This window comes from Trichomycterus rosablanca, chromosome 15 (genome assembly GCF_030014385.1).
Source record: "Trichomycterus rosablanca isolate fTriRos1 chromosome 15, fTriRos1.hap1, whole genome shotgun sequence".
NCBI lineage: Eukaryota > Metazoa > Chordata > Actinopteri > Siluriformes > Trichomycteridae > Trichomycterus > Trichomycterus rosablanca.
The window spans coordinates 20,616,309-20,636,646 of NC_086002.1; the positions used below are offsets into that span (position 1 = coordinate 20,616,309).

General features: G+C 36.6%; 1 protein-coding gene and 2 non-coding genes across 3 annotated transcripts in view; 1 reads left to right on the forward strand and 2 right to left on the reverse strand.

Moving 5' to 3' along the window:
- LOC134328362 (NLR family CARD domain-containing protein 3-like) overlaps positions 1-20,338 on the reverse strand; it is a 46,187-nt gene that overhangs the window by 15,727 nt on the left and 10,122 nt on the right. The window contains exons 4-7 of the mRNA XM_063009466.1: positions 3,301-3,417; positions 3,058-3,115; positions 2,538-2,742; positions 391-2,161 (exon numbers count right to left, since the gene is read on the reverse strand). Of these exons, the coding sequence (XP_062865536.1) occupies positions 391-2,161; positions 2,538-2,742; positions 3,058-3,115; positions 3,301-3,417 (2,151 nt within the window). The remainder of the gene's footprint in view (positions 1-390; positions 2,162-2,537; positions 2,743-3,057; positions 3,116-3,300; positions 3,418-20,338) is intronic.
- trnan-guu (transfer RNA asparagine (anticodon GUU)) lies at positions 19,189-19,262 on the forward strand. Its single transcript has one exon. It is a non-coding gene; the product is annotated as a tRNA-Asn (tRNA).
- On the reverse strand, positions 19,458-19,530 carry trnak-cuu (transfer RNA lysine (anticodon CUU)). Its single transcript has one exon. It is a non-coding gene; the product is annotated as a tRNA-Lys (tRNA).

Below are 20,338 nucleotides of genomic sequence, written 5' to 3' on the forward strand. Positions count from 1 at the left end.
GTTCAGCAGATCTTCTGCGCTGTATTGGAGTGTGTTTGGATCACACATGCCATAACAGGCAAACAAAAACAAACAAAGCACTACGGAGCTCCTAACCAGTGTCGCCATCTGCGGCGCCATCTTGGAATGAAGTATAATTAGTATTAATAGTATATATAATAGTATTAATAGTATAAATAGTAATATTTAGTATAATTAGCAGAGTGCAAGTAAATCATGCAGAAACAGTTTGCATTATTATTTACGTTATTAAATTAGATGTTAATTTCAGACACATTTTGAGATCAGACTGCAACACTTTAGTTCTGCACCTTCTCAGCTTCATAAATCTAATCATTAGTGTTTGTGTGATAAACTCATGAATCAAATGTTTATCAATAAATGACTCACTTAGCTCTTTTTGATTCTTTCACCACTGGCAGCATCTTCAGAAGACATTCATGTGATGGATAATATTTCCTCAAATTAAACTCATCCAGCTCCTGATCTGAGTTCAGCAACACAAACACCAGAGCCGACCACTGAGCAGAAGAGAGCTCACCGGGATCAATAGAACCTTCTCTTTTCAGGTATTGCTGGACTTCCTGCACTAAAGAATTATCGTTCAGTTCATTCAGACAGTGGAACAGATTGATAGATTTCTCTGGAGAGGGATTCTCACTGATCTTCTCCTTGATGTACCTGACTGTTTTCTCTTTGTTGTAAGAGCTACTTCCTGTTTGTGGCAGTAGGCCTTGTAAGAGAGTCTGATTGGACTCCAGTGAGAGACCCAGGAGGAAGCGGAGGAAAAGATCCAGGTGTCCATTCTCACTCTGTAAGGCCTTGTCTACTGCACTCTTCAGAAAGTCAGACATAGAGTTTCTAAAGATGTTAAAGAATCCAGTGTTTTGCTTCACCAGCACATTTCTGTTTTTGTTGATGAAGGTGAGAAATACATATAAAGCAGCCAGAAACTCCTGAACGCTCAGGTGCACAAAGCTGAAGACCTGACCCAGGTGCAGCCCAGCCTCTTTTTTGAAGATTTGGGTGCAGACTCCTGAGTACACTGATGTGTTTTTGACATTGATGCCACACTCTGTCAGGTCTTCCTCATAGAAGATCAGGTTTCCTTTCTCCAGCTGTTGGAAGGCCAGTTTTCCCAGTGCCAGTATCGTCTCACTGGTCTGGTGAGGATCAGGGTCAGATTTCCCATGGTACTTTTTTTCCTTATGTTTTATTTGAAAGATTAGAAAGTTAGTGAACATTTGAGTCAGAGTTTTGGGGATCTCTTTCCCCTCGGTTCCATCCAGAATTCTCTCTAGAACAGAGGCTGAGATCCAGCAGAAAACTGGAATGTGACACATGATGTAGAGGCTTCTTGATGACTTTATGTGAGTGATGATTTTACTAGCCAGGTTCTCATCACTGATTCTCTTCCTGAAGTACTCCTCTTTCTGAGGGTCACTGAACCCTCGTACCTCTGTTACCTGGTCTACACACTCAGGAGGGATCTGATTGGCTGCTCCTGGTCGAGTGGTCATCCAGAGGTGAGCAGAGGGAAGCAGGTTCCCCTTGATGAGGTTTGTCAGCAGCACATCCATTTTTACTGACTTTGTTACGTTACACAATCGCTCATTATTTTGAAAATCTAGAGGAAGTCGACACTCATCCAGACCATCAAAGATGAACAAAACTTTATAAGCATTACAGTCTAATAATGGCAGACCTTTTACTTCTGGGAAAAACTGATGAAGAAGTTCCATCAGACTGAGATTTTCCTGCTTCATCAAGTTCAGCTCTCTAAAAGGAAGTGGAAATATGAAGATGATGTCCTGATTTGCTTTTCTTTCAGCCCAGTACAGAATAAACTTCTGCACTGAGACTGTTTTTCCAATTCCAGCGATTCCTTTAGTCAGCACAGTTTTGATGTACGAGTCTTTAAAGAGGTCGTTGCATTTGATGGGAATCTCCTTTGCTGTTGATCTCCTGGATGCTGCTTCAATCTGTCTGACCTCATGTTCATTACTGACATCTCTGCTCCAACCCTCTGTGATGTAAATCTCTGTAAAAATCTCATTCAGAAGTGCTGAGCTTCCATGCTGGGAGATTCCTTCACTGATTCTTTTAAATTTCTCTCTCAGGTTGGATTTGAGTTTTTTGTGATATACAGGGACTAAAAGTTCTAATAAACAGAAATCAATAATTATAAAATTATAAATAAATCAATAAATTATGAATCAATATTTTACTAAATCATCAATAAACACAGTATATAATTTATTCCTTTGATAAATAATAGATTCATTTCTAAAGTATTTTCTATTTTTTTTAAACAATATTATTATAGGATTTTTTTCTTTTAAATTATAATGGATTTGTAGAGATGTAGTGATCAAAATCATAGTTAGAATTCTCATCTAATATCAAGTACTTGGTGCTCATTAAACATTACATAATAGAATTTAATGACAAATCAAAAGCCTAGATGATTCTAGAACCAAGATAAATATGGAAGAATTTAATCTAATGTTAATAATTTAAGTATTTAGGTATCTTACTCCTCTGCAGGGTGTTAGCAAGGTCTGTCTGGTTCATGATCTTCAGAACATTCAGTGTGATCTTTATCGCCCCCTCTCTGAAACTACTCAGATCTTCCACATCCTTTACCTCCTGCTCAGAGCATGCTGGGTAATCTTCATTCAGGAGCTTTTTGAACTTGTTAAGCTCATTCTTTAACATGTTGATGACTTTAAGCTCCAGTTCCTGTTGAGAAATTTAGAGGAACAGATCATCACAATAAGCACCATGAGGTAATAAAGATGAGTGATGTGGCCATATAAAGAGTGATGTTGTTTTTTTTGCATGTCAAGTTCAGTAAATGAATAAACAGTAATTGTACATTAAAATGTGCTTAAGTTCTAAACTGGTTTTAAACATATGGCAAAAATCAAAAGATCATTCAGATCTAAAAGAACCACAACATCTAAGGAGGGTCCAAAATCAACATAAAATTATTCATCTTCCTCAAAGTATTCATTTAGTCAAATCGGCAAACTAGATTAGCATTATTATACAAACCTCAAAAACAGATTCCAGCTGAGCTCTGTAAGTACCATTTAATTTCTCCTTTTGTGGTCTGTAAAAAAGACAAATAAGACACTATTGAACACTAGCAGGTTCTATCATCCTGTTATTGAAACATTTCCTAGATGATTAGTATTTTTAAGAATGAATTGCTTAGTGGAGTTTAATAAATTAATAAATTTGATTAGGAGAAACTTGAAGTAAAAACACTGCAATAAAGCATACGATTATACTGACCTCAGATCAGGAGAACACCCTCCATCTTTAAATTGAGGTGGTGGTCCCTTTGAGCAGTCACTCTTCATGGAGACACAGATGGGTTTAGGTAAATCTGGTCTCTTACCCTCCATCACACTGGGGAACAAGCAAAACCAAACATAAAGGAACACAAAGGAACCAATAAATGGGTGAATGTTTAAATCTGAAATGTGATTCTTCCATCCTAATTCAGGTTGAAAACATTGTGGGAAATTCAATAATAAAAATATATTACATTTAGAGGATTTAATATATTTAGAAATAGAAACAAAAGCTATAGGATTTTGGTTTTAGCTTAGTATTTTTAGTACAGTACACTTATTACCATTACATTAACCAAAACCAACAACTTCATCACATGTTTCAGAAATCTCTTTATCCTGTTTTATTTAATCGTGGGTTTGTGAGTTTGTGTGGATGAGAGAAAAAACACAGTAGACCTAAATAACGGTGTTAAATATGAGGCATGTTCAGACAGTTTCCTTACCGAAAAAAATAAAATCAATCCTAAACATTTTTACATCAAATACGGATTAATAACATTTACATATTACAACTTTATATTCACAAACTTACCGTGATTTTCTAGAAAACTTTATATTTCTCTCCACATAAACTGAAGAGCTCACTTTTACTTTAACTCGATGCAGCCTTCAACTGCTCCTTCAAATCTGCAACCTAATGAGTTCAAAGTCGCGAGTGTAAGCTAAAGCTACAAAAGAGAGGATTTGAGTTCTTAAACAGACATACAGAATCAGACAGTAATAAAAACTAATATTTTTGTTCTGTGTGAATGATAATATTGAACAGCCTTTATGTGTTACTAAAGAAGAACAGAAATGCAATATTTATTACTTTTAAAAATGTCTACAAATTAAACCCTACATTTACAGCATACGCTTTTATCCAAAGCGACTTACACACAATAAGCGGAACATGATGAGCAATTGAGGGTTAAGGGCCTTGCTCAGGGACCCAACAGAGGCAACTTGGTGGTGACAGGGCTTGAACCAGCAACCTTCTGTTTACTAGTCCAGTACCTTAACCATTGAGCTATCACTGGCCCTACACTCAAACTAGCCGCCCTTTTATTCCCACATTCCAAACTCTCATTCTGCTTCAAGTTCTGTCAGAAAATACCTGCTGTCCTCTAATACAGTCTTCTGCAAAGGTGTGCAACTCTGATCAAATCTTAATAATCAACAACAACATCATTTACAGAAAACTGATTTAATGATGGCATTTCCTGCACATTTAAATGCACTTTCTCTGCTTATATTATATTTATATTGTTGCTGTATGAAGTATACAGGTGCAGAATGAAGTATACAGTATACACTAGTGCACTATTTAGTATACAGTATCTATTGTTGCTGTATGTAGTGTACAGTATATACTGGTGCAGAAATAAGTATACACTAGTGCACTATTCAGTATATAGTATGTATTGTTGCTATATGTAGCATACAGTATACACTAGTGCGCTATTCAGTATACATTATGTATTGTTGCTGTATGTAGTATACAGTATATACTGATGCAGAATGAAGTATACAGTATACACTAGTGCACTATTCAGTATATAGTATGTATTGTTGCTGTATGTAGTATACAGTAAGTTGTAAGTGTCTGCTGAGTAACCAGTCAGAGTTAAGCTTTACCTTACTGAGTGTTAATGGGTAAAGAGACAGAAGGACCTTTAATCTTTTATACATGATTGTTGCATTTTATTCTGATTTTATAATGAATGTATTTATGTAACAATCGCCAACTGTGTCTAGAAAGACAGATGTTTTACACGACTAATCCTGCTGTTCTGTAATTATTTTCTTAAATTAAATCATTTCACGTTTTCACAATCATTTCACTTCTACACTGATTTGATCTTCATTATCTATACAGGTGATTTAAGATGTAATATCAGTTTATGATTTTTTCTTACTCTTCTGTAGTGCTGACAGTCTCCTCATCATCTTTTATCAGATGCACTTTATTCTTCTGCTCATGACAATAAACACATACACAACAAGATTTTAAATTCATGCACATAAATGCAGCTTCATTCTGTACTAGTTTTAATAAAAAAAAATTAAAAGTTTAAAAGTTATTTTAAAACAAATGCAAATGGTTATTTTTAATTTTTAAAATATAATGAACAAAACAGATGAAAAATAACATGTATTTGTATCTTACCTGATTAAAAATAAGTAAAGGAGACATGGTGTTGTGCAGTGTAAGTTAAAGGTGTTTCTCTGTTAAGCGTGATGCTCTTACTGTAGAAACAGAAGAAAAGCTGCTGCTTAGTTTCTTATTCACACAGAGCAGGAGAATCAACACATGACGTCATAATAAGCCAGCGTGCTTCAGGTGCCTCAGCGGCTCCACCTGCTGCGCATGCGCTGTTTGAGTCTGTAAACGTGGACCGTTCACTCTGCCTCCTGCGCATGTGTAAACTTTCTCAGCACTTTTTAAACCGCTCATTTATTTAAATACAGACTGTCAGACAAATATCATTAAAACTTCACAACCAGAAACTACTTTCACTAACCTTTTATTATTAAACCACTTTGTTTTTGGAGATATTTCATGTGTATAAATACTTCTCAAAGCTGGATTTATATTTCATGTTACCTCCTGTAAAGTAACACATTGAAGCCAGATTTATACTAGATGTGTTTTTCTTTGCCTATAGCACAAGTAACTTGTCCATCTGTAAAGGTAATATTATTACTGAGGAGTAGATTCACATTTTGGTGCAACTTCTATGCACCGAGATCAGGATAATTTGACGTTACATTTACATTTTCAGCATTTAGCAGAATAAGTGTTTTATCCAAAGCGACTTACACAATGAGCGGAACACGATGAGCAATTGAGGGTTAAGGGCCTTGCTCAGGGACCCAACAGTGGCGACTTGGTGGTGGAGGGGCTTGAACCGGCAACCTTCTGTTTATTAGTCCAGTACCTTAACCACTGAGCTATCACTGGCACTGGCACTGGCACGTTAGATATTCGAGATTCACAGTTTGTCTTGCAAAGTTAGGGAGAGTCTCAAAAGTGATGACTGGTAGCAAAAACCGTCCATTTGCTATTCAATAACTGCTGAATCTAATGATTGATCTTCTTAAAACCAAACAAGAATGGTGTAGAAAATAAAAGGTGTATAAATATTTGACAATAATCACCCACAAGTTTTTATTAATTAATGCAACATGTACATTTATTTATGGTGATCTGGGATCCCGACCACATTTAAACCATATTTCATTAAAACTGACAGTAAAGAGTGTGATTAGGTTTTAATATTGATGTCTTTGGATTCGGCATGTATTGTAACATCTACTTAACATGTATATTTATAAATCTAATTTTAATAGTATTTATCTGTGATACATGTGAAATCTGTAAATATTACTGTGACAGTAACAAGACTGTTGGATTTTGGATGAAAGGTCACACTTGAAAAATAATAATTTCAATAGCATTTATATTGTGTTACATAGGGCATTAAAAAAGCTGTGAACTGTGGCAGTTATCATGCAGAACCTCTAGAATTAAACACTTTAATAGCACTTGATATCTGGAGTTTTAGGCACTGAGGTTTTAGTTTGCAATGTAATTTGAATACTAAACGCTCCATGCCCAAACTTCAAGCTGTACACCTCTAGTGACCCAAAAGCACAAGTAAAGCTGGCACAATATAATAAAAATCATGTAAATAAGCCACAGAAGTTTTTGGATACTGTTCTGTGTGAGTGATGAAACACAACTGTAATGTTTTGGGCCTACAGATCAGCAGTATGACTGGAGGAGGAACAATGAAGCATTCACTTAAAGGGCACCCTGCCTACAGTGCAGCATGGCAGTGGCTCTGTGATGCTTTGTGGCTGCTTTGTTTCTTCTGGCACTGGGAATGTGTGGTGGGCAAGATGGATTCAATTTAGTATCAGGAAATCCTATAAGAAAATATCATGCTTTCTCTGAAAAAGCTGAGGCTTGGGCATCATTGGACCTTTCAACAAACCAGTGATCTTTGGCATACCTCAAAGTCTACCAAGGTTTGGCTTCAGAAGTACTACTTGAAGATTCTGGAGTGGCTGTCACAGGATTTGACTGAGACTCTGGGTCACGACCCTAGGGTGGGTTGCGTGCCAAAAATGGGTCACAGTGGAAAGTAATAATAATTAAATCAACAAATTTCAACAGGCACAAACACAAAATAAACTTGTACATGAACGCCTCCTGTGGAGGCTTTATGTTACATCTTGTAAACCACAGTGTTTCTTTAGAAGGTGCAATATGTACAGTATGTTGTGTTTGGTCTTAAAATGCATACTAATAATGAGTTTAGAACCTTAAAACAGGTTTTACCAGTGCACACTATGTAACATTTATAATATAGATGCATTTCTAAAAACGTATCTAACATCATCTATCTAACATCATCTATCTAACATAAAATCTAACATTTTTAAGAAGTGTGAAAAACAAGGACTGGTGGGATTCCACCAGATCACTCCTAGACACTCCATGACCAATCAACATCTTCTGCTTTTATAGGGGTATACATTTGGAAAGCTCAAAATAAACCCTCAAAAATCTCTGAGGTGAGCATTCTGTAACTAATCCCCAGCTGCATGTATCTGACTGAACCTCCAGCTGATCGACCACATTTAAACCATATTTCATTAAAGCTGACAGTAAAGAGTGTGATTAGGTTTTAATAATGATGCACAGCCTTTGGATTTGGAATGTATTGCAGCATCTACTTAACATGTATATTTATAAATCTAATTTTAATAGTATTTATCTGTGATACATGTGAAATATGTAAATATGGGACAGTAACAAGACTGTTGGATTTTGGATGGAAGGTCACACTTGAAAAATAATAATTTCAATAACATTTATACTGTGTTACATAGGGCATTAAAAAGCTGTGAATTGTGGCAGTTATCATGCAGAACCGCTAGAATTGAACACTTTAATAGCACTTGATATCTGACCATGTGCAGCAAGAATTAATAGCATTAGGCACTGAGGTTTTGTAATTTGAATACTAAATGCTCCATGCCCAAACTTCAAGCTGTACATCTCTAGTGACCCAAAAACACAAGTAAAGTTGGCACAATATAATAACAATCATGTAAATTAGCCACAGAACTTTTTGGATACTGTTCTGTGTGAGTGATGAAACACAACTGTAATGTTTTGGGCCTATAGATCAGCAGTATGTCTGAAGGAGGAACAATGAAGCATTCACATAAAGGGCACCCTGCCTACAGTCATTAGACCTTTTAACAGGCCAGTGATCCAGGGCATACATCAAAGGCTTGGTTTCAGAAGAAGTCCTTGAGGATTGTGGAATGGCTGTCACATGAGCCTGAATATTTCTCCAAAGAAAGGATCTGAAGATGGCAGTTGCAGCACAAAACCCCAAAAATATTATTGAACTGCAAACTCATAACAGCAAAAGGTGCTCTACTGCAGGGTTTTTTAAACCTTGGGTCACTAAAAAATGGGCACAAACACAAAATAAACGTGTACATGAACGCCTCCTGTGGAGGCTTTATGTAACATTCTGTAAACCATTGTTGGACCAGATTACCACCATTTTTATTAATTAGGCTTATTTTGTTTTTGTTTCCCTTTGATTAATTATTTGTGTTGCCTGGGTTACACAAAACATCAAGGACAAAATGTGGGTTGCTTAAAAAAAGTTTTAAAACGCTGCTCTACGGTGTACTAAAGATGCTTGTCATTCTATATGTCATTTTATCTAACATAAAATCTAACATTTTTAGGAAGAGTGAAAACAAGGATTGACATGACCAATCAACATCTTCTGCTTTCTAGGGGTATAAATTTAGAAAGCTCAAAATAAACCCTCAAAATTCTCTGAGCTGAGCATCGGACAGTCCATCCAGGACAACTAATCACCTTATGCAAGTATCTGACTGAACCTCTAGCTGATTCCATATTAATCTAAGTCAATCTCCACCCTCACAAGCAGGGTTATCACAGGTCTACAGGTGGGCTGGAGTGGACATTGCCCACTCAGAGTTAAGATTGCCCACACAAAGGAATCATCTGCTCATTCAATAAAAACTCTCTGTTATAACTGTTATAGGTTGGTCACTCTGTGTGTGGGCTGATATCTCTGTTTCGATTGTGACTAGTCATATATCTAAATAATTGACATTGTGTGTATATGCACCATCCTATGTGATGCCAGTAATGTGATATTATGGATAATCAGACAGAAATCAATGTTAAAACTGCTATCAATGCCAAGTGCTTAATAAATGAAAATAATATGCTCGAACTGCAGCCATCCCTGGCTTCATCCTGGCCCAGAGTTGCAAATAGAGTTGAAGTCAATTTTTGCCCGGCATATCCATCAACTCCCTGTTCACAGTGAATCTGTAGAAGCTGCAGAGGAGCTGCTGTGGCAGATTAAATTTAGTTAATTTAAAAAAAACAAGTTCGATTTTCAGACCTGATTACTTCTGAGTTACATAATACCTTTAAATAATGGCAATAAAAATGTAGCTGATATTACAATTAAAATCTTGTGAATGAATGAAATATTTTGGCTTGACAAGGAAAAATATATCAGTTGGCCATTTTCTGATCATGTGGGAGTGATGTACACATTAATATCAAGTAAGTTCAGTGTATATTTGCATTTTTGCAATTTGTCCACACTTCTGTTAATGGGTTTGAATTAAAATAATTTATAATATTATTATTAATAATAGTAAGTAGTAGTAATATTCATATAAAATAATATTTTTTAGACCTTAAAAGGTATAATATATAAAGGTAAACAGAGAAAATGTAACAAACCTATGAGCAGAAGTTGAGTGAAGTCAGCAGATAACTCTAGTAGTGGTGAGTTAGTAACATCTGATCTGCATTACAGTTAAAACTCAGGAGCTCACATTTAAACAGCGGCTTTGTGACGTCACAGTAAGGTGTTCTATAAAGCGGGGAGTAAGAGAGGTGAAGGATCAGTTATGTTGAGACCCCCCGCAGCGTTCACTGTGTTTTCTTTCTCTCTCTTAAAACGATATTTATTATATTAAATATGAAGCGTTTATGTGAAATCTCTCCGCTGGACTGAGGGAGGTGAACTTGCGCCCCCTGCTGTTCGTGGCCGGAGCCGCTACTGTCACCGCAGGAGTTTATTATTTCTATAACAGCTTCACCGATCAGCAGCGGAGGAAAATGATGGAGGATGAAGCGACACAGACTCATCCTGAAGGTAATGAAAGTATAAACGGTGTGTTCACTAGAGAAAACAACATGATCACACACACACACACACACATGTACATATTACATATAGTGTAATACAAAACAGTGGCACGTTTGGAGAATTGTTAATAAAAGTAATATAATATGGTAATATTACATTAGGACAGTTGAAGTCTAGTTGTTAAGGTACTGGACTAGTACTCAGAAGGTTGCCGGTTCAAACCTCATCTCTGCCAGGTTGCAACTGCTGGGCCCTTGGGCAAGGCCCTTAACCCCTTAATTGCTTACTCTGTATACTGTTCCAGCTGTAAGTCGCTTTGGATGAAAGTGTCTGCTAAATGTAATACTAGAGCCTGTGACCATGTTAAAAAAAATCCTTGTAATGTCGCCCTCTTGTGGTACTTTTGGAGAATTGTAAATAAAAAGTAATATGATTTGGTAATATGAGAGCTTGTGACCATGTTAACCCTTTCCTGCATGAATTCAAGATTTTTTTAGGAGTTGTTCATGTGTCTACTTATGCATTTGAGTTTCACTGAGAGTGACATTTTATTAACAGCCAAATGTATAGAAAAATACATTTTAGAAATAAATGAATTTAAAAAAAAAAAGTAAAATACAAACATTTAATAATGCACAACAAATGATATCATGTTTTAACATGTACTAAACCAACTATGAAAAAACATGAACAGTCCAAAGCCCTGTGAAAAAATGAATTGATTTGTATGTAAAATCTATATATGATGCAAAGCTAAAAATATACTTCACGCAATTGTACTTGGTATATTGCATGCACAGAGCATCTTGCCATTTGTGTGCATTTTTTTTGCTTTCTTAAGCTGAGGCCAGTAGTTTTCAGGCCCAAATCTGATTTCAGTACATATCATGTAGTGGTCCATTAGTCCATAGTTCTAATAAATTCTGTGTAACACCTAAGCAAACCAAATGCATATAGTCATGGGGAAACTGAGATACCATTCCTACTAATTCTTGGAAAGGAGAAAGGCTAAGATGATGATCTTGATCTGTCATTTCCCTGAAACTTTCATCTGTTCTCAGAGCTGCATGTTTTTGTGGGAAAGTCATTCTATGCTGAATATATACACCAAAAATACATTTATCACACCCAGAATAACCTGTGTGGGACTTAATACCCTTGACAAAGGCTCTTGCTGGTGCATCACAGATAACTGCACTCACTTTCAGGAACAATCGTTTCCCTTCATGAATAAATCCTGATTGTAACTGTTTCAGCTCTGCAACAACCTCTCCCAAATAATCAGTTAAAGATGTTGGCTTTAAAACTCCGCCATAAAGAGCTATTAGGAAAGACTGTCTATGTAATTCATGCACTAGTCCTAAGACAGGCCAAAGCTGGTATTTAGAGCTTTTGAAAAGTGGGAGACCATCAATGTTTATTTGCATTTAAAAAATGTGGTTGTTCTTTACATGTGTCCCAAATTGCAGAGATGACATTAAGGTTGTCAGAAGCCCAAAGTAGTGATAGACCCCTCCTGCTTTCCTTTGAATCACATACTTTGTCTTTGTATAGTAATGTCCTAGCATCCTTTGGCAAGTAAGGATGGTGAATTCTAAGAATAGACAGGAGGGCAGAGAGGGCAACTAATGTTACACCAAACTGTACTGCCCATTTTGCCAAGGATGCAACTAGAACAAGCCCGTGGTCCTGTCCATCAAAGTCATCCTCACTCTCACTAACTGAATCTTCACTGAATTCATTATTTAGATCATCATGACCTGAGCCACTGTGAAGATTTACACATTCATTGTTTGTGTCCGGGTCTACTGGCATCATTTCATTTATGTCAGTGTCAACATTGCTAGCTCTATCAATAGCTGTAAAAAGGGTCTCATCCTGCATTTCAGAAAATAATGTTTTTAAACGTTTTGCTACATGTTGACGGGATTTACGTCTCATATCTGAAGCTGAATTGTAATTTGTCATGTGAGGCTCCATGTTTGTGTCTCTCACTGCAGCAATCAAAGACAGAAGAAGTATTTGTACACCATCACCAGGATCTGAGAAATGAAATTAGTTTATGAACTAACATCAAACTTCTGGTGTACAAATATACAGAAAATGCATGTCCTATAATAAAATAATCCCTATTTCTTAAATGTTTTGTTGTCTCTTGCATAGTTTAGCTTTCCAAAATGTGCACAACTGCAACTGTATCACAAAAGTGATAATTAGTGTTTTAATCATTTTATGTTTACATGGTTTTAATTTGGATCATAAGAAGGAACACGGATTAAAGAAAAAAAAACGGAAACTCAAGGTGCATGTAGATGCTCATGTCAGTTTATCAAAAAAAAGCTATTAATGCACCTTACCTTATTTTACCTTATTTCCTTAATGACTATGTGCATCAAATAGCCAAGACCAATGCTAGAGGTTCCTGTAAGACATTTATTTATTTTTATTTTATTTATCATTATTTTATTTACATAATAACAAATATGGTTTGTTACTTAGTCTATTTGAGGAAACACTTTATAACAGTGTGAGCAACACTGGTTTGGGCTGCTGTAATAAAAATAACAGCTGCTAGTTTGAGTGCAGAGTTCACATGCAGATAAATTGTTGTTCGATGAGTTGTATTTCTGTTCTTCAGTAAAAACGCATGAAGACTGTTTAATCTTATCATTCACACAGAACAAAAATATCATTTTGATTACTGTCTAATTATTGTCTAACTGTTAAAAAAAATTAAATCCTATCTGGTGTAGATTCTCATTGTACTGGAGACTTTGAACTCGCTTGCAGAGTTAATACCAAACGGCATCCGTAAAAATCTGTAACACCCAAATGGAGTGCTGAATGTTGTCAACATTGAGGACTTTTTATCGAGACGAATCTGCGTCTAGAAATTAATTAATAATTTTTTTGCGTCTAGAACCGAGAACACTGTTGCTCCTGACATCTGCGCTGCTACTTCCTCGACACTGTGCATAGGGTGATGAGGTCTCTTTAATGCTTGGTTGAGGTCTTTTGGATTTATGCACAGTCTGACTTCCTGCTGGTCCCTTTTAAGTGCTGCTACCGTGGAGGAAACCCAGTCTGTGGGCTCGGTGACAGGCATTATGACACCAATGCTCTGCATACGTTCAAGTTCAGCTTTGACTCTTTCTTGCATTGCGACGGGAATGCGGTGAGCTGGTCGGACCACAGGCTGTATATTGGGATCCAGTGTCATGGAGTATACGACTGGAAGTTCTCCAAGCTCCTCACTGAACAGATCTTTATACTGTGTAATAATTTGTGTAGTGAAGTTTGTGTGTGTCTCTCCATGGTGACTTGGTGGACATCAGGACTCATTTTGACAATGCCCATTTCCATGCATGCACGAATCCTAGCAGTGGTTGCACCTCTCTGTCCACTAAGAAAAAAAGTAGTGAGTGGCATTGATTTTTCAAGTAGCATGACAGTTCGACTATACCAACAGTCTCGATGGTGGTACCGCCGTAAGCAATGAGATTGGCAGTTCTTTTCTTTTTTTACCAGCTGTTTGCCATCAGTTACACGTTTGAAAGTCTGCAGTGACATTACATCGCATTTTGCTCCTGTGTCGACTTTCATTTCAGTGGCTTTGCCATTTATGTGCATTGTGACAAATCCTTCGTCTGTCTCTTTAACATCAGAATGAACACAGTCAACACAACTTTCAATCTCGATACCATCCACATATATTGTTTCATCTTCACATGTTGTGGGTTGATCGGTTGCTATTTCATGCACAGATTATTTGAAAGGTTTTATGTTATGGTTTCGTGGTTTAGACTTACAGCAGCTTTTGTAATGATTTCGTTTTTTGCAATTATGGCATTGTTGTCCAAATGCTGGGCACTTATCATGTTTTGCTGGATGGCTACCTCCACAATTGTTGCAGTCTGTGATGGTATTTGGTAGTGACTGTTGTTTTGGCAGCCGCTTTCTGTTTGAAAATGGCTTTATTGCATCGACACTAGAGGCCTGTTTGGCTAGAGTTTTGCTATTTTCCTCTGTCATCTCATTGATGCGACATATTGAAATGGCTTTTGCAAGTGTTAACTCACTATCTCTCAACAGACAAAGAGTCACTGGTAACACCACACACGATCCGGTCACATATAAGTTCATCATTCAAATCTCCAAAATGACAGTTTTTAGCTTTAATCCTCAAATCACTGATGAATGACTCGATATTCTCACCTTGTTTTTGATTTCTTGAGTGAAACTTGTGTCTTTCCATTGTTCTGTTGCTTTGGGGATTGCAAATTTCGCGAAACTTTTTCTTTAGACATTCTGGATCCTCTCTAGACTCTGCTGGTGATATTACTGCTCCATCTGCCCCGGGCGCGCGCACTTCAGCTGCATAGACGAATGAGCGTTCACCTTCAATAGCATCTGCTCCCGCAATATTGAGGAGAATATAAGCCCTTGTTATCGCTGGCTTGTCGGAGTGTGTAGCGGCGATAAAAATGTCGTACTCACGCTCGAAAACTCGCCAATTATCTGCAATATTTTCCAGAGGATCGGGTCTGCGAAATCCATCCGCCATAATGTCCGAGTACTGTTTACAAACCGTTACAGTCCAGGAAAAAAGAGAAAAAATAACTGGTCCTGTTCAGACAAGAAGTCCATTCCGGATTCTGACACCATGTAGAATTTGACTATTTATATGGTGTGTGTCAATGATCACACCGGTTTACAAAACAATAACTTTTAATAAGTTTAAAGTACGAAAACTTCATGAGCACAACATACAGCACGAGTCATCATATTACACGAGAGAACAACATTCCAGTATCCCGCACTCCGATTGGCTTACGCACACCAGTACAATGGCTCATAACAAACATCATTTAACCAAATGATCTACACTGGTTTCATCTGAATCCCTCCCAGAAAAGGTGCTTTACCACTACCAGTTACAAACTGTCTGAATCTGACCAATCAGAGTAGTTTCATTACCCAGAGAGATTGCAGCTAATTCTGGATACGAGCTGTGTGATGTTGGAGGATCCTCCTCCTCTGTTACTATTTCACATCTACCAGTGATCAGTGAAGTCTCTCACATGCTTTCTGTTCATTTATAGTAGCTCTTTTATACTTATCTACTAATACTCACTCATACTCATTATTACTCTACTAATACTCACTCATACTCATTATTACTCTACTAATACTCACTCATACTCATTATTACTCTACTAATACTCACTCATACTCATTATTACTCTACTAATACTCACTCATACTCAATATTACTCTACTAATACTCACTCATACTCATTATTACTCTACTAATACTCACTCATACTCAATATTACTCTACTAATACTCACTCATACTCATTATTACTCTACTAAAACTCACTCATAATTACTCCACTAATACTCACTCATACTCATTATTACTCTACTAATACTCACTCATACTCATTATTACTCTACTAAAACTCACTCATAATTACTCCACTAATACTCACTCATACTCATTATTACTCTACTAATACTCACTCATACTCATTATTACTCTACTAATACTCACTCATACTCATTATTACTCTACTAATACTCACTCATACTCAATATTACTCTACTAATACTCACTCATACTCATTATTACTCTACTAAAACTCACTCATAATTACTCCACTAATACTCACTCATACTCATTATTATTCCACTAATAATCACTCATACTCATTAATACTCCAGTATTACCCACTCATACTCATTATTACTCCAGTAACACTCACTCATACTCATTATTACTCCAGTAATACTCACTCATACTCATTATTACTCCAGTAATACTCACTCATACTCATTAATACTCCAGTAATACTCACTCATACTCATTATTACTCCAGTAATACTCACTCAGTATACTCATTAATACTCATTAGTAACTTAGTAACAATGAGTATGAGTGAGTATTAGTGGAGTAATAATGAGTATGAGTGAGTATTACTGTAGTAATAATGAGTATGGTATTATTGGAGTAATAATAAATATCACCGAGTGTTAGTAGAATAATAATGAGTATGAGTGAGTATTAGTAGAGTAATAATGAGTATGAGTGAGTATTAGTAGAGTAATAATGAGTATGAGTGAGTGTTAGAAGAGTAATAATGAGTATGAGTGAGTATTAGTAGAGTAATAATGAGTATGTGTGAGTATTAGTGGAGTAATAATGAGTATAAGTGAGTATTACTGGAGTAATAATGAGTATGAGTGAGTATTAGTAGAGTAATAATGAGTATGAGTGAGTATTAGTAGATAAGTATAAAAGAGTTACTATAAATGGACAGAAAGCATGTGAGAGACTTCACTGATCACTGGTAGATGTGAAATAGGAACAGAGGAGGAGGATCCTCCAACATCACACAGCTCGTATCCAGAATTAGCTGCAATCTCCCTGGGTAATGCAACTACTCTGATCGGTCAGAATCGGACAGGTTGTAACTGGTAGTGGTAAAGCACCTTTTCTGGGAGGGATTCAGATGAAACCAGTAACAATCTTATTGTTTAAGGTACAGAAAAGAGGAGGTGAAATTAAGGAAACTAGAAACCTTTACTATAATATCCACATGATGCTGTAGACATAGCAAGGCGACTCGATAATGCACACATTGTGAGCTTTTCTAGGTCTATACAGCTACTGTAGACCCTGTGTAGAATCTTCTGCTACTATTCACCACCACTGTACGATCTGCTTAAAGGAGCCCTGGACAACATGACCCTGTTGTACACACAGAAGATAGCACAACTGCTAAAATTAATTGTGGTTGTAGTAACTAGTACAGGTGACTAATTAACTACAACAACCCTCATCATATCAACATTTGCATTTTTTATTTTTGTTATTATTTTACATTATTTAATGAACTTTTGTATCTATACTGTGGGACTTTTAATGTGTATTGTAGTTGTAGTAACTAGTGCAGATGCTTAGTTAAATACTACAACGCTCATCATATAAAAAATTGGGTTTCTGGATGTTTACTGTAACCATACTCTAGGACTTAATACAGGTGTGTTAGATGGTACATGCCACTGGGTAATTATTACACCTCAGCTTCATGCACTTTATAGACGCTCTCTCAGCACTTGCTTAGCATTTCAGCGCTGATGCACCTAACATTTACAAAATAACATGAAATAAAAAATGAACCGAGAAACTTTTTAAACAAATTTGATTGTAGTTTGTTCAGTGTATTAGTTCATGCAGTGTAATTAAATTTTGGATGTTTATTAGCCGAGATTAAATGTATTTATTTAAAGAAAGATTAAAATGAAACCGTTGATCAAGCGCCAACTTCAGCTAACGCGTTAGGGAGTGTCATAAAACAGAAAAACGTAGAAAACATTTCATCTGCACTTATTACTGAGAAATAAATCCATTAACGTCTTTTAATATATTGAGGAATCATGTCAAACTATTTTTTATAAACACATATTAATGTTCCTCACAACCTACAAACCTTGTTTTATAGTTACTGCTTTTATTTTTGTATTATTTATATTATTTATAGTTAAGATCAATGAATCCATAACAAGTGCATATAAGGGATAAATCAATTAAACTCAGATGTAATTTAATATAATAAAGTCAAACTATTTTTAATATAGTGGTCGGGCCTGGTTAGTACTTGGATGGGAGACTGCCTGGGAATACCAGGTGCTGTAAGCTTTTATCCACACACACTCACCTTCACTCCAATCCTCCTGTTACACACTGACCCAGCGACTTTTTCTTCATCACAGCTACACAATGACACAAAGATCAGCTCAAACTTTCATTCTTACTACAGTAAAACACCTTCAACTGACTTTTAAAGTGAAGTTGAACATGTTGTACAGACATCGTCTCCATCTAGTGCTACTAGAAATAAATTACAGCTTGTTGCTTGGGTACAGATTTTATAATATATAAAAATTAAAGAGTGTTTATGGCTCTTCTGTCCCAAGTGTTTTTGTAACGTGTTGTAGACCTGCAATGGCGACTGTTTTTGGTATACAGGAAAGAAAAGGCCGAATGCAGGTGAAAAAGTGCTATATGGCAACCCAGCACTGTGTAAATATTGGACAGAACACATGATGGGTTATTTTACCTTGTTGGGTTGTGCAGTTTAACCATTGTGCTGAGTTGTGAGGTTCTTTTTACCATGGGTCAACTATGTAACTTTATTTTATTTAAATGAAAGGTTTACATTGCTGTGTTCAGGATTTCCTCTTTAGTGGTATTTAATGTTAATAAATGTTCTGATCTAAATGCTGCTGCCTTTGACCTTTAAAACTGAGTAATTTCTGAGATCATTAAAATAAGTGAAATGTTTATTTTGTACTTTGGTTTTATATTATTTGTACAAACATTTGTTTTATGCAACTTTAAACCTAATAATAATACATTACAAATTTAAATGTGTCTTTATTTGCTTTAACTAAGCTAAAGTTTTTAACAGGGACAAAAATGACAGTTTGTGTAGCAGGTCTGGACACGTAAATAAAATGTTATACTGTTTATTAGCATGAAGTAAACATTAGCAAGTCATGTGACTCGTGTGTTCACTCATGTGAAAGAGCTGTGCTTGTGTCTCTGTGGCGCAATCGGTTAGCGCGTTCGGCTGTTAACCGAAAGGTTGGTGGTTCGAGTCCACCCAGGGACGAGTGTCTTTTATTGCACAACCTGCCTGTTGATCAAACAGATATGAGACACAACAACAAGGTGTAGTTCCACAGAATAGTGGAAATAAGTAACTGAAAACATCCAGTAAACAACAGTCCTACAAGCACAAATATCCACCTGATAAGTCACTGGAGACCGGCTGTTCTGGTTTCTGTAGATGTTAAATGAAGATACTCGCCCAACGTGGGGCTCGAACCCACGACCCTGAGATTAAGAGTCTCATGCTCTACCGACTGAGCTAGCCGGGCTTATGCAGCAGGTCAGAACAGACAGCTCATTGGTCAGATCATCAGAGAGATGTAGGTTTAATTCACTAACATCACGACCAGATTAAGAACTAATTCACAGTTTACAAACAAACACAATTCAGAATAAATAACAGAAACAGACACAGACTTACTGTCGCTTTTAAACTACACAATTACTGAACCCGCTCCATTATGCTTTAAACCTCAGTGTATATTATCTGGAAACAGATGCTCTTCATATAGAAATATACTTTACATTTGCTTGTAAATTAAAACATCAATTCAGGTTGTTTTAAGTTCAATTGAAAAAATATTAACAGTAGCTCAACGTCCTAAAACCTAGAATATACATGTATAAATCCTACATTCATTCCACAAAGTTCACAAACTACATGATTTAATGAGTGAAGACTTGATGTTTGGAGCCCCTCTGGTGTGCAGGCTGGTACTGTGTATCAGCACTACTTACTGTGTGCAGGACCTGAGTCGTATCTGCTCCACTCACTGGTTGGTGACATTAAGCTCAGTCAAGAACTTTAAGAAATATATAGTTTAGATGGTTCACACATATAAGAACCCACAAAACCTCTTAGATGTGTATTTAGAGTCGGCGGAGATCTGGCATCTGGATTTGGGTCAGTGTATTTGGCCCGATTCTGGGCAGTCATTCAAAAAGAGTCAGAGCCGACACGGGCTGCCGGCACTGAACCAGATGCGGCAGGCTCGGCTTACAGGAGCTGCGCCGGAATTGGGCCACAATTACAAGGCTAGCTGGGTATCGTTAGCTGTCCTTTAAAAATACAAAAAC